Source organism: Sebastes umbrosus, chromosome 21 (assembly GCF_015220745.1).
Source record: "Sebastes umbrosus isolate fSebUmb1 chromosome 21, fSebUmb1.pri, whole genome shotgun sequence".
NCBI lineage: Eukaryota > Metazoa > Chordata > Actinopteri > Perciformes > Sebastidae > Sebastes > Sebastes umbrosus.
In genome coordinates this window covers 23,767,547-23,779,664 of record NC_051289.1, presented here as the reverse complement: position 1 = coordinate 23,779,664, position 12,118 = coordinate 23,767,547, and the positions used below count along the sequence as shown (strand labels likewise).

The following is a 12,118-nucleotide window of genomic DNA, read 5'->3' as shown; positions in this document are numbered from 1 at the left end:
ATCAAGGGGAAAGGAGGAGGGAGTGCGTGCAGGATGAGTTTGCGTATGTCGGGGTGGAGCGTCTCTTTGATCTCGTAAATGGAGCCCACACTCCACCAGCTGCACCACCGCGACGGTGACACGCACAAGCCCAGAAGACACAAACACACACTAGCTCCTAGATTAAAAGGAAGGAGGGACCTTGCAGGGACATCCATCATGTCTACCGAGGTCACCGGCGGGGGCCGTCCCATAGACTGCTGCTAAGGTTAATTAATGAAAGTGGAGTCTGTAGCACCTGTCTGCCTACAAGTCACTCTCCAGTTATGTGCTGTCCTCCTCCTCCTCCTCCTCAACCTCCGTCCAGTCCAAACAAAGGAAGGCAGCCAACCAACAGGAAGTCCTTCCTCCTGGGGTTGCTGTGTTCTGATAAGATAGACATCCTCTGAGGATATCTGTGGTTTATCATATACACGATTACCCAGAGGACTTATTTTTAGGTTAAGGAACCTCCAACTGATTGGATACCGCTTCAGTGAAAGTGCTTCCTTAACCCAGTTCAGAGGCTTGAATTCACTTTCTCCACAGCCAGCTCACCAGCGGTTATAACGGCAGGTTCTTGCTAAAAACTATACCAACACTTGAAACATCGTTTGTCGAATCAATGCTCAGCAAATGATAACCTTGCTTATTGTACAATCATTCACACCAGATAAAAACTGCTACAATTATGGAGCATATGGGACTGTGATTCATTGGTTTCGAATGGAGCATATTGCATGCCATATTGCGACTGCATAATTTGATGCTCTGGTGCCTTGACTAAATCACAAACAAACCATGAAACTAGATGGAGAGGCTGTTTCTTGCCTCATTATCACAATTATTCCTACAGTTTCCAATAATGAATTACACTGTGTGCGTGTGGTAGTGTCACCTAAAGACAAATCAGATTGGAGAGCTACTCTAAAGGTACAGTGTGTAGGATTTGGCGGCATCTAGTGGTGTGGTTGCAGATTGCAACCAACTGAGTACCCCCCTGCTCACTCCTCCCCTGCGGTAACATGAGTTAAAAACCATGGTAACACCTTGCTCAGAGGCCATCCTTACCATAATAACACTTCAGTACTTTAAAAGCAACGGAAGTCAGACGGCGGCTGGCGGTACCACGCTTTTGCACTCTTCGGCTCAGGTTACCGCAGTTTCACAAGCGTGTCGGAGAACTACGGTGGCCTTCAGGTAACGTAAAAAAATGCTAAAGGCTTTCTCTAGAACCTGAGTTTGGTTTGTCCGTTCTGGGAGCTAAATTACGAATCCTGCTACAGCGTAGGCATGACCCACCCTACTAGGCCTCTGATTGGCTAGTACTCGCTGCCTTCATTGATTGGATTAGTTAGGTCTAGGCATGAGGAATCAGATTGGTTAGGGTTAGGGTAAGAATACCATGGTAAGCAAATCAGAGGTAGAGTAAGGGCTAGTCAGAGGCAGGGTAAGGCAGGGCACGCCTTTGCTACAGTACGATAACTTCCACTGTAAGCGCTGTTAGCACCGTTAGCATCGTTAGCCATAAGCCGCCGGCTCAGCAGTCGCTACGTTGAGAGCCCTGCGGAGGCAACAGAAATGCTCCCAATTTCGCATTCATGCTGAAAAATTCTATAACATGAAACATAACTGTGTTTGTAAGTCTATATATTTGATATATGTGAGGTAATATTTCAAAGTGAAGCTGCAGCTGTGTTAAAGGCCACCCACCTGTCTTGAAGATCTCATATCGGATGGAGAAACCCGCCCCGTGCGTCTCGTAGTCCGACACGAACTTGATGAAGAGCTGGTTTCCGGAGGAGACGACCGGAGAGGGAGCGATCTTCCCGCAGTATTTCCCCACCAGCTGACCGCTCTCGTCCACGCCGTCTCGCACCTCCACATAGTCATACCTGAACACAAGACAAGAGAAGCAGCGTTAGTTAGACACAACGTGCTTTTTAGAAAACCACCTTCAGGTTTGGTTTTCATTTCTTTCCGTTCCTGTAGATTGGACTCGTTGGAAATTACTGCATCACTGTTATTACGCTCATGTTGTGCACACTACTGTACTGTAGATTCATACTCAGAGGACCGCATGCACGCAGAGCAACACAGCATATTGTGCGGGTAATGTAGTGGAAATAAAACACTGTGTACTAATGAGGTCTCAGGTTAAAACTCAGAGAACAGGTGGGCAGGTTATGCTTTCATTATATCGCCCTGGCACAAACACACACACACACACACACACACACACACACACACACATACACACTGCAGAGGTTTGTGCTCCCAGCAGCACTGAGGTCAGGTTTACGTAACTGCTTTGACTACTGAACTTCAGCTGTCTATCTCCTGTTTAACCACTAGGTAACACTGACAGTCTCTTGTATGAGAGAAAATGGGAGTTGAAAGTGATTATATGTTGGCCTTTGGCTTAGGCTGGTGCATTGAAGAGCAGGTGTTAAAGCTGTTAAACACCCACCCCACACAAACATCACATCCAAATGGAATTTCAGACCTACGGCTATTGAAAGGGAGCAGCCGCCTAATTGAGTCGGAGCAGAAGAAGAAAACAGCTTTGAAATAGGACTGGGAACAGGAGCCGTGACACACACACACACACACACACACGCACACGGATTCTGGCATGCGAAACTCAAGCTGGTGGAGGAGGAATTAGAGTGACTGGCCGACGAGGGTGGTCTAAACAGCCTCTGGTTATCAGTGCATGTGTGTTTAAATGCACTTGAGTGGTGGTGGTTTTTTGACTCTAGTGCCTCTATGTGTGTAAGTTTGCATGATGGTTCAGATGACTTTTCCGTGCCGTGTTTTGACTGTGAGTGACGGAGCGTGCGCAGTTCCAAAAAGCAGATTTCGGTTCGGGTTTCCACGGTTTCCTAATTGCCCATAACGCCCGCTTTCCCGCCAAGTTTTCAGCTCTTCAGGCCGGCATATCCCCGCCTAAACCCAGATGACCTGCTGCGACGAGACTCCATCTTCATCAGAAAACAGAAAAAATGATTCACAAACAGTAAATATTTCTGATGGATGTAATGTGCAGCAGGTGTGAGGGCACATTCGGCGAACACATGCTCTTTCTGTCTCCTCCTCCTCCCTTCCTTTAGAAAATATGTGCCTTCTGGGCAAAGGGGCCTGTTTTCATAGTTTTGCTCGATTCCCAAATTACTGTCAAAACATCACGTCTCCTTAGCGATTCTGCAGTTAATTTGTTTTTTTGTTTCACACAAAAAAAGCCGATTTACACTTTGAATGACGGCTCAGGGGTGGGCTAAATCCCTCAGGCGGGGCCCGACTTGTATCCACATGCACCCTTCTTTTGCCGTCTTTTTCTACAAAAATGGTTTCCTTCACCTGCTTCACATTTAAAAATACGTATTTGTAAAAGTTACCAGAGGTGAGGTGGGGGGAAGGGGGGGTGTCTACTGGGATTTCATATATAAAAGCAAGTAGTAGGACTCAGCTATTGAGAGAGGAAAGAGTAGAACTAAACGTAGAGTTGGACAGAAGTGGCACTCCTTGAAATGGGGTCCCCCGAGGAGGTGCAGTGGGTGGATGGATGGCTTTGTCTTTCTGCTCAGATGGAGTGATCTGAGGTGATACGGAGCTGTCAACATGCATCAAGTGCCTCGTCTTCATCTTCTCTCTGTTAAATTTTTAGTGTTGGGTTAAAGGCTTGGTACCTGGCAAGAAAGCAGATGCCTGTCTATAAAACCAGTGACTGTCAGTATAGGCCCGTTGATCTTGAAACCTCTTTTCAGGATCCACCCCGTGCATAAAGAACTGTCTAGACCAGGGGTCAGCAATCTGCGGCTCCGGAGCCACATGCGGCTCTTTAGCCTCTCTCCAGTGGCTCCCTGTGGATCTTTAAAAAATGTGTCGATATGAATAACTGTTTTTTTTTTACATTTTCATTTTTTATTTATCATTGTTGTAGGTCTAATGTACAACGGTACGACGAAGTATTATGGCCACATTAAGGAAAAAAAATAAATCTGAGATTTCAAGAATAAAGTCATAATATTATGATAATAAAGTCATAATATTATAAAGAAGCAATTTTACATTATTTTCTTTTTTCTCGCAAAGTTATGACTTTATTCTCGTAACATTACGACTTTTTTTACATAAAGTTATGACTTTATTCTCGTAACATTACGACTTTTTTTACATAAAGTTATGACTTTATTCTCGTTACATTACGACTTTATTCTCGTTATATTATGACTTTTTTCTCGTAAAGTTATGACTTTATTCTCGTAATATTACGACTTTATCTCGTAAAGTTATGACTTTATTCTCGTTATATTACGACTTTTTTCTCGTAACATTACAACTTTATACTCGTAATATTATGACTTTATTCTATTAGACTTATATACTATATACTTAGACTATAAACTGTGTTACCTTCATCACAAAGCTCAAATGTTTTGCCGCTCCAGACAGATTTCTTTTTTTTTTTTTTGCCTAAAATGATAGTAAAGGTTGCTGAGCCCTGGTCTAGAAAGATCTGGTTAATTCCACTTGGGTTTCGTATATATCTTTAAATCCTTTAGGTAGCTCAGTCCTCTCTTTTCTGTGTTAAATAACCCCGCTCGAGCTCTTTGGCCTCTCTTCATTTCTCTGAGTTGTGATTTCTTCTTCCTCGCCGCGCCGCCAGATGTGGCAACAGCCCGGCTCGGTTTACACAAGTACCACTTTGTTTTAGCTACTTTATCAACTGCAGCACAGTAAAAAAGTTTCACGTGGTGTTTACAATGTTATTCTCCACCCCATGCGCAGCTAAATGGCCGGGGCGTTACTCATTATGGAGTTTAAAGGGCTCCCCTGGAGCAGCGATCGGGTTTCTCTCTGTTCTAACGTTGTCATCGTCTAGTTTAGTCACCGGAGCAAATATTGATGATGGAATAATTGAAAGTTACAAAACTCGTAATTTATTGCAGTAAAAAAATATATATTATTTTTGCTTTTTTTTAAAATATTTTTTATATACATTTTTAATATCAATTTCTCTGCTTGGAGGCTTTCACCTCTCCTCTGTCATTCTGTCCTGACTCCTCTCCTGATTCCTGTCCTCTCTTCTCTTGTCCTGGCTCCTCTCCTCTCCTCTCCTCTCCACTTCTCTCCTCTCCTGACACCTCTCCTGATTCCTCTACTCTCTTCTCCTGTCCTCTCTTCTCCTGACTCCTCTCGTCTCCTCTCCTCTCGTCTCGTCTCCTCTTCTCTCCTGACTCCTCTCCTCTCCTCTCCATCTTTCGGTTTCCAGTTCAAAACAGGAGAGCATCAATCTTGCCATGGCCCCGCTCTGTTCTATCAGCAGACTTATAATTCACCTCAGAGCCTCTGTTTCTGCAACGATCTGCACCCGCCGCCCCCCCACCCCCCTCCTGCTCCACCCAGCAACTGCCAAAAGCTGAGCATTGCCAGATGCCTAAAAAATTGATGCTGAGATGCATCATTGAGATGAAGAAGGAAGAGAGGAGCAAAGCTGCATGCAGTACAGCTGACGGAGCTGAGCAAGTGCTTGTGCGGTTTTTGCTGTTTGTGTGTACATGCAGAGCATCGCGCATATTGTGTGAGCACATGAACAGCTGCCAGGTCAACCAATGTTTTCATTTCACCCGTCCTCACAAACCCCTTCTTACTCACCATCCAAACACAATTATTACGAATTATTTTCGTTTCCATTTCGACTCCTCACACCTCCAGAAAAGCTGTTTATTGCATTATTACCCCGGCGCATTATCATCAGCTCGGATGGCCCTTGTAAAGGCGGCACAGCGGGAGAGAGGATGCAGATGGGAAACGCCCTGGGGGTCCTCGCTGTGCTCTATGTGCGAGGAAAGAAAAGAAAGAAAGAAAGAGACCTCCTTCTTCCAAAACGTCTCTATTTGTGCCTAAATGACTGGTGTGTCAGCCAGAACTCCAGCGGTTCTGCGCCAATGGGCCCCACACGCTTTGCTCCGCTAACACAGGCCCATCCAGGCCATCCATATCATCTGGAAGACATTACAGCGAATGTTTGGCGGCGGAGCAGTTCGACGGCGACAGAAAGGCTCCCCCGTTGCCAGCGGTGTTAAATGTAGCTCTAAACACCTGCGGGGACTCGCTTCTAGAGTCCTGAGGGAAGACGGGACAGTTGACAACCTCTATTTAGAATCATAAAAGAAGAACGTGGCCTACTTTTAAGCCCCGGATGGTCCCACACATTGGGGGTCCTCCTGACCTTCCGATTTATACTTAGATTCCTCTTCTTAAAGGTCCCATATCGTGCTCATTCTCAGGTTCATACTTGTATTTTGTGTTTCTACTAGAACATGTTTACATGCTGTAATGTTAAAAAAAAACTTTATTTTCCTCATATACTGTCGCCCTGAATATACCTGTATTCACCCTCTGTCTGAATCGCTCTGTTTTAGCTCATTTCAACTGAATTGCAACTGAATTGCAACAGAATTGCGTTGCTAGGCAACAGTTTGGGTCCATGTTTACTTCCTGTCAGCTGATGTAGTTCACATACACTGCAACAGGAAAGGGACACATTTAGAATGTTTACATTTAAAACCGTGTGATGATGTATATATATATATTTGCATATTTGTGACATCACAAATGGACAGAAATCCTAACGGCTTGTTTCAAACGCACAATTTCTGAATACGGGGCTGTATGTATTTCTCCGTATATTGAGCGTTTTGATAGTTTAACAGCATTTATATAGCATTTAAACCTGCTTTATAATATAAAAGACATGAAAATCTAACTTTTACAATATGGGACCTTTAAAGCAGCAGTAGGTAGAATTGGAGCAAATATGATTTTAAAAAGTTACTATATCTTGACAGTAGTGCATGAGACAGGTAATCTGAAAAAGTCATATGATTTTTTTAGGTTGTAATAACACATGAGGTTATTATGGAATTTTTTCCCAATGATACCAGAAACATTCTGTCTACTGCTGCTTTAAAGGGGCCTGGCGTGGTGATTTTTTTTTATGTTGTATCACTCCTGTTGTTCTTATTCCTCATGACACTACAATCCAGTTGAGCCATGCACCTATTAATCGGTCTAGTCTGCTTCGGGTCTGGGTGGGCCTGCCACAACACACACACACAGACGATTACACACACACACAGCGAGCTGCCTACCACAGTGCTAATAGTGAAAGCGGTTTGCCAATCCAGTGGGGAAATTAAAGGGAAAAAAGAGGGGTAGGCGGGGGGGTGAATGTAATTCTCAACGACCTTCGCTTCACCGACTCAAATGTATTAGCTTGCCTTCTTTCTTCAGGCACAGAGAGAAAGCAATCCGCTAGTGTCAAACGAGAACATTAGCCCTCCTCGCGAAGCCAAAGAGAAGGCGACAAACCGACGGCCTAACAATATAACAGTTATATTGCCTGAAGCTTTCCCATGGAAACAATCTGTCCCCCCCTCTATAAATGTCTGCTTGATATGGTCCTATAAAAGCAATGCAATCTGAGGCAACGGAATAACGCTATGACAGACTGTATAAAGCCGTCACACAATTGGTTTCATTTCTTAATCAGACCATTTATAAGCTCAAGCATGCCGTGGAAACCCCCCCACAACAAGAGCTCTTTCTTCACTATCACTCCCTTCGGTTCAGCCTGCGTATTAGAACAAACGCCTTTTTTCTCTGGCATTTCTCTTTCTGCGGCTGTCACGGTGTAACTCGCTGTTGCACGGAAAACATGTCACCTACAACATGTCAAAACATCTCCGGGTAACACAAGTGGAGAGGCCTAAACAACGGGGCTCGGGACAGCTCTGCGAGGCCCAGGGGGACTCGGCAGGAAAGAGAACTTTGTTGTCAGCTGTCAGAAAACTCCGGAGACCTCACGTGTTTAACGAGTCTCGGCTAACAAACTGTCACTCGGGGCTTCTGGGAAAACATCATTAACGTTTGTACAAGGGGGCGCGAGACGAGCTGATCCCCCCGACTTTTTCCAAGCCTGGAGGGGACATACCTCGATGAAATAAAATGGTCTCTCTTTCTTTACTTTTCCCCCCTTGTGGGTGACATTCATTAACCCGCACTAGAATAACAGGTCCCCTCTTTCCTGTAATGACCCTCCCGCGTCAGCTCGCCGACAGACAAGGAAGTACGGAAAAAACTATCTTAATGCTCTCAGCTGAAAACATTAATTGACTTGCTAACATTACGATTTTTATTGAAGGTCAAGACCTCATCGTTAAAACAGAAGCTTGACCGTGAAGCTGGAAAAAATGTTCGGCCATCACCCCTCTCCACTGCTGTATCTCCACTTCTGAATCCATGGAAAATTATCGCAGGAGTGGACGGCCTCAGAACGTGGCAACCCACCCAGCGGGGCAAACCACCAACCAATCAGAGCTGATGGGTCCAGGAGTGGTTCCTCGCCGGCGAAGAGGGGGGAGAAGGGCATGATTGCTCCGCTTGCCACCACACTGCCACACGGATGGATGGGAAATATAAAAAAGATAGATATTCCAGCCCAGCTGCACCCCTTCCAACTGGCCTCTTTGGGTGTCACCCCCGCACGGATACGGTCGGCTCGCTCATATTTTTAGACGATGAGTGGCTGTTCTTGATTTTGTGGCGGCCTCGGCCACACGTCTGTAAAGCATATTCGCTTTTCGCCGAACAGCAATTATCATTAGCATTGATGGATTTAGCATGCCTCCATCCATTAGCTGTCCTAATTACACTGTCGAGAGATCTGCTGTCGCCAACAATCAAATTAATGAATTTGGCTATTTAGACTCAATTATTGCATCCCCCCCCCCAACCCGCCCCCCGCCCTTTGCAACATGCACAATAATCCTTTATTCAGAGATATGAGCGCAGACTGACAGAGGGGGAATTCTGAGGAGGGATCCTTTCTGCTTAGCACAGAGCAGGCTCACTGATCGAAGAGGGTGGGGGGGTAAAAATAAGCAGGGTACATAAAGCTGACCACAGAAGCTCCCACTGTTAGCAAGCTGACTAAATCCCCCCCGTGCTCACCTCACATGTAAGGCCTACTGCACTTTGAACCCCGGCGGTGCCGAAGTATGTTCAGCTGACTTGCTTTCTATTCCCACGGGGCGGCTGTGACATGCCTACAGGGCCGAAGCGGAGCCGTGCACATTTTCCAGTTCATCCTGTTAAGCACACTTTGACCTCTTTCCCCCTCATTAAAATTGCAAAGCCTGACAAATAGGTCACAATAACGTGATTATAGAAACGCGACGAGGTTTAAACAAAAGACGCAGTCAATTTGCTCGCCGTTACTTAATCATTTGTCATTTGTCTTTGCCTATAACGCCGCTGACTTAAAGGTCCCATATCATGCTTATTTTCAGGTTCATACTTGTATTTTGTGTTTCTACTAGAACATGTTAACATGCTGTAATGTTAAAAAAAACCTTTATTTTCCTCATACTGTCTTGCCTGAATATACCTGTATTTACCCTCTGTCTGAAACACTCCGTTTTAGTACATTTCAACGGTATTGCGTTGCTAGGCAACAGCTTGGGTCCATGTTTACTTCCTGTCAGCTGATGTTATCTACATACACTGCAACAGGAAATAAACTGGGACACATTTAGAATGTTTACGTTTAGAACCGTGTAATGGTCTAAATATTGTATATTTGTGACATCACAAATGGACAGAAATCCTAACGGCTTGTTTCAAACGCACAATTTCTGAATACGGGCTGTGTGTATTTCTCCATATATTGAGCGTTGTGATAGTTTAACAGTATTTATAAAGCACTTAAACCTGCTTTATAATATAAAAGACATGAAAACCTCACTTTTTACAATATGGGCCCTTTAAGAATAAAATAATCAAAGGTTAATAATCAAACTTATTATGAATCAAAAATCAAAACTGATTATTTAAAACTGAATTTTTGTTTGTGGTGCATCCAAAAATGATGTGATTCCTGCTCCAAGAGGAGAATGTTCACCTTCCGCTAATAGAAATTGAAGAGAAAAATGTGAATAAAATACAATGAGCAGCTGATTATCCCAAAAATTTGATAATAATACAGTAAATGGTAAAACATATGATATTCAGCTAGATTTTTGCATTATTGAATACTTCTATCAAATTTCAACTGTATGTTTTTAAAGTATTCCAAATAAAAAGTGATTAATTCAATATCAAATAAGTGATAAATATTCCTTTGTCTATATGAAAGCTGTATGTAATAGCTGCAGATGTGAGAATATCCATCTAATCACATTACTTCCCCAGCACACATCTTGTTATCATGAATACAGCGAGAACGAGTAAGTACAATTAATTAGAAAACTGCCCACGGCAAAATGGAAGTACACATTTAGCACTTTTTCCCCCGCTAAGTGAGCTTCGGAAGTGAAATTGCTTAGCATACAGAAGCTCTCTGAATGCATCTTAGTGTGGAGATATGAATATTCAAGAATATACAAGACACATTCACATTTGCTTTTGCAAATGAATCCCTTTTGGTATGTTTCTAAGGAACACTTCATAGAAGTAAAGCAGCATAGTAATGGTCTTATTATATAGTCCTTTTGACTGAGAGCTATTATGCAATATGTCAGTTATACACCCCTATCATAAAAAAGGTTTAACAAAGCCAGAGACTCTGTGATATGATTTACAAAGAGGCCAAAAAAAGAAAAGCAGGAATCTGGCATATAAAAGTCTGAAAAATACAAGGAAAGAAAGCCAATAAGATAGAAAGGATGAAAAGTCTTGTGTGTTTCCTCAAAGGGGGGAAGAGAGAAAGGGAGAGGAGGTAGTGGGGGGGTGGAAGAGAAGCACTCCAGCCCATTTCTGGGGCCATTACAGAAGGGAATGGCTCCCATTTGTCCCACCTTGACATTTGAGAGGATCTCTGATTACACAGGAGAGAGGGGCAGGCAGAGGTGAGCGGAGAGAGAGAGTCCTCCACAGGGGTCTGTGGCACGGCTCGGATGATACGCCGGCGTTACGACGATGAGAAGTCAAGGGTAAAAATAACAGGGCGCGGGGAGAAAAGGTGGCGATGTGGCACAGCGGGCTCCGACGCGTATACAGCTTTAAACACACTGTCACTGCCCTGCTCTAGTCGCCCACTCACCTCTTGGGGCACCTATGGGACTCAGCGGCACAGATACATGCACACGCATCTTAACCGACTGTATAATGACGACTCAAAGACCCAGAATCCTCCGATGAGTTCACAATGTATGGATTTGTAAAATATCTCGATGCATTGCAGGTTGAATTGTTCTGACATACCAGTATCAGAAATGTGTCCGATACTACCCAGAATTCGGGATTGGGTATCACCGAGTATGCTGGTATCGGATCGGTAATTGGTATCATCCAATACCGCAAGTTCAGGTATTGGAATCGATATCGGGAAGAAAAAAAGTCCATAAGCAGGGGCCCGAAATGGGCCAGGATTGGGGGGGGTGTTACATTATTTGGGCTACTTCAATCATCTCTCAACATTTGAGAGCCTCACGATTGAATCTGTGCAAACCAAAGACCACCACTTCAAGAAAATAATGTTGAATTTCTTTCTGTAGCTGACCAGAAAACAGGCATATATTTCCATTAAAAAAACAATAACAAAAGATTGGTGAAAAACCAAGCTTATGACTCTGTTAAGTTGCCTCAATATTACTTGGAACTTTTTGTGACTTTTTGACCCCAAACTCCAAAGAGTTAACTCTCAGAATAGACCAGGATCTTAACCCTAATCAAAAGGGTTATTTTGAGTATGTCCCAAAAAAGGGGTTGCTTGTTAGAAGACAGACTATTACTGGATATCCTGTTCATGACTACATGTGTAAGGATGCACATGATAGAGGCCCCGGGATACTGGAACCACATGACAAGAAGAAACAGAGATAATTGTCAAAAACCTTGAGCTAGTGACCCACTGAACTCAAACAATGGACTAAAATTAGCCGAGTGAACGCTACATAACTTACTGGCTGACGACATGTGCTCCCCAAAATGGAGCGGTATGTCTAGAAAGGCAATCATCTATCTGTTTCTGATGCTGTGAGAAGGTAGCGGCGCTCCCCGCTGGGTAATGAGCTGTTTGTGCGAGGAGCACGCC

General features: G+C 44.0%; 1 protein-coding gene across 5 annotated transcripts in view; it reads right to left on the bottom strand.

Annotated features, from left to right (window-relative positions):
* nrp1a (neuropilin 1a) overlaps nucleotides 1-12,118 on the bottom strand; it is a 74,189-nt gene that overhangs the window by 49,758 nt on the left and 12,313 nt on the right. For all 5 annotated transcript variants that reach the window (XM_037757043.1, XM_037757045.1, XM_037757047.1 and 2 more), the window contains one exon: nucleotides 1,732-1,913. In XM_037757043.1, coding sequence (XP_037612971.1) covers nucleotides 1,732-1,913 — 182 coding nt within the window. The remainder of the gene's footprint in view (nucleotides 1-1,731; nucleotides 1,914-12,118) is intronic.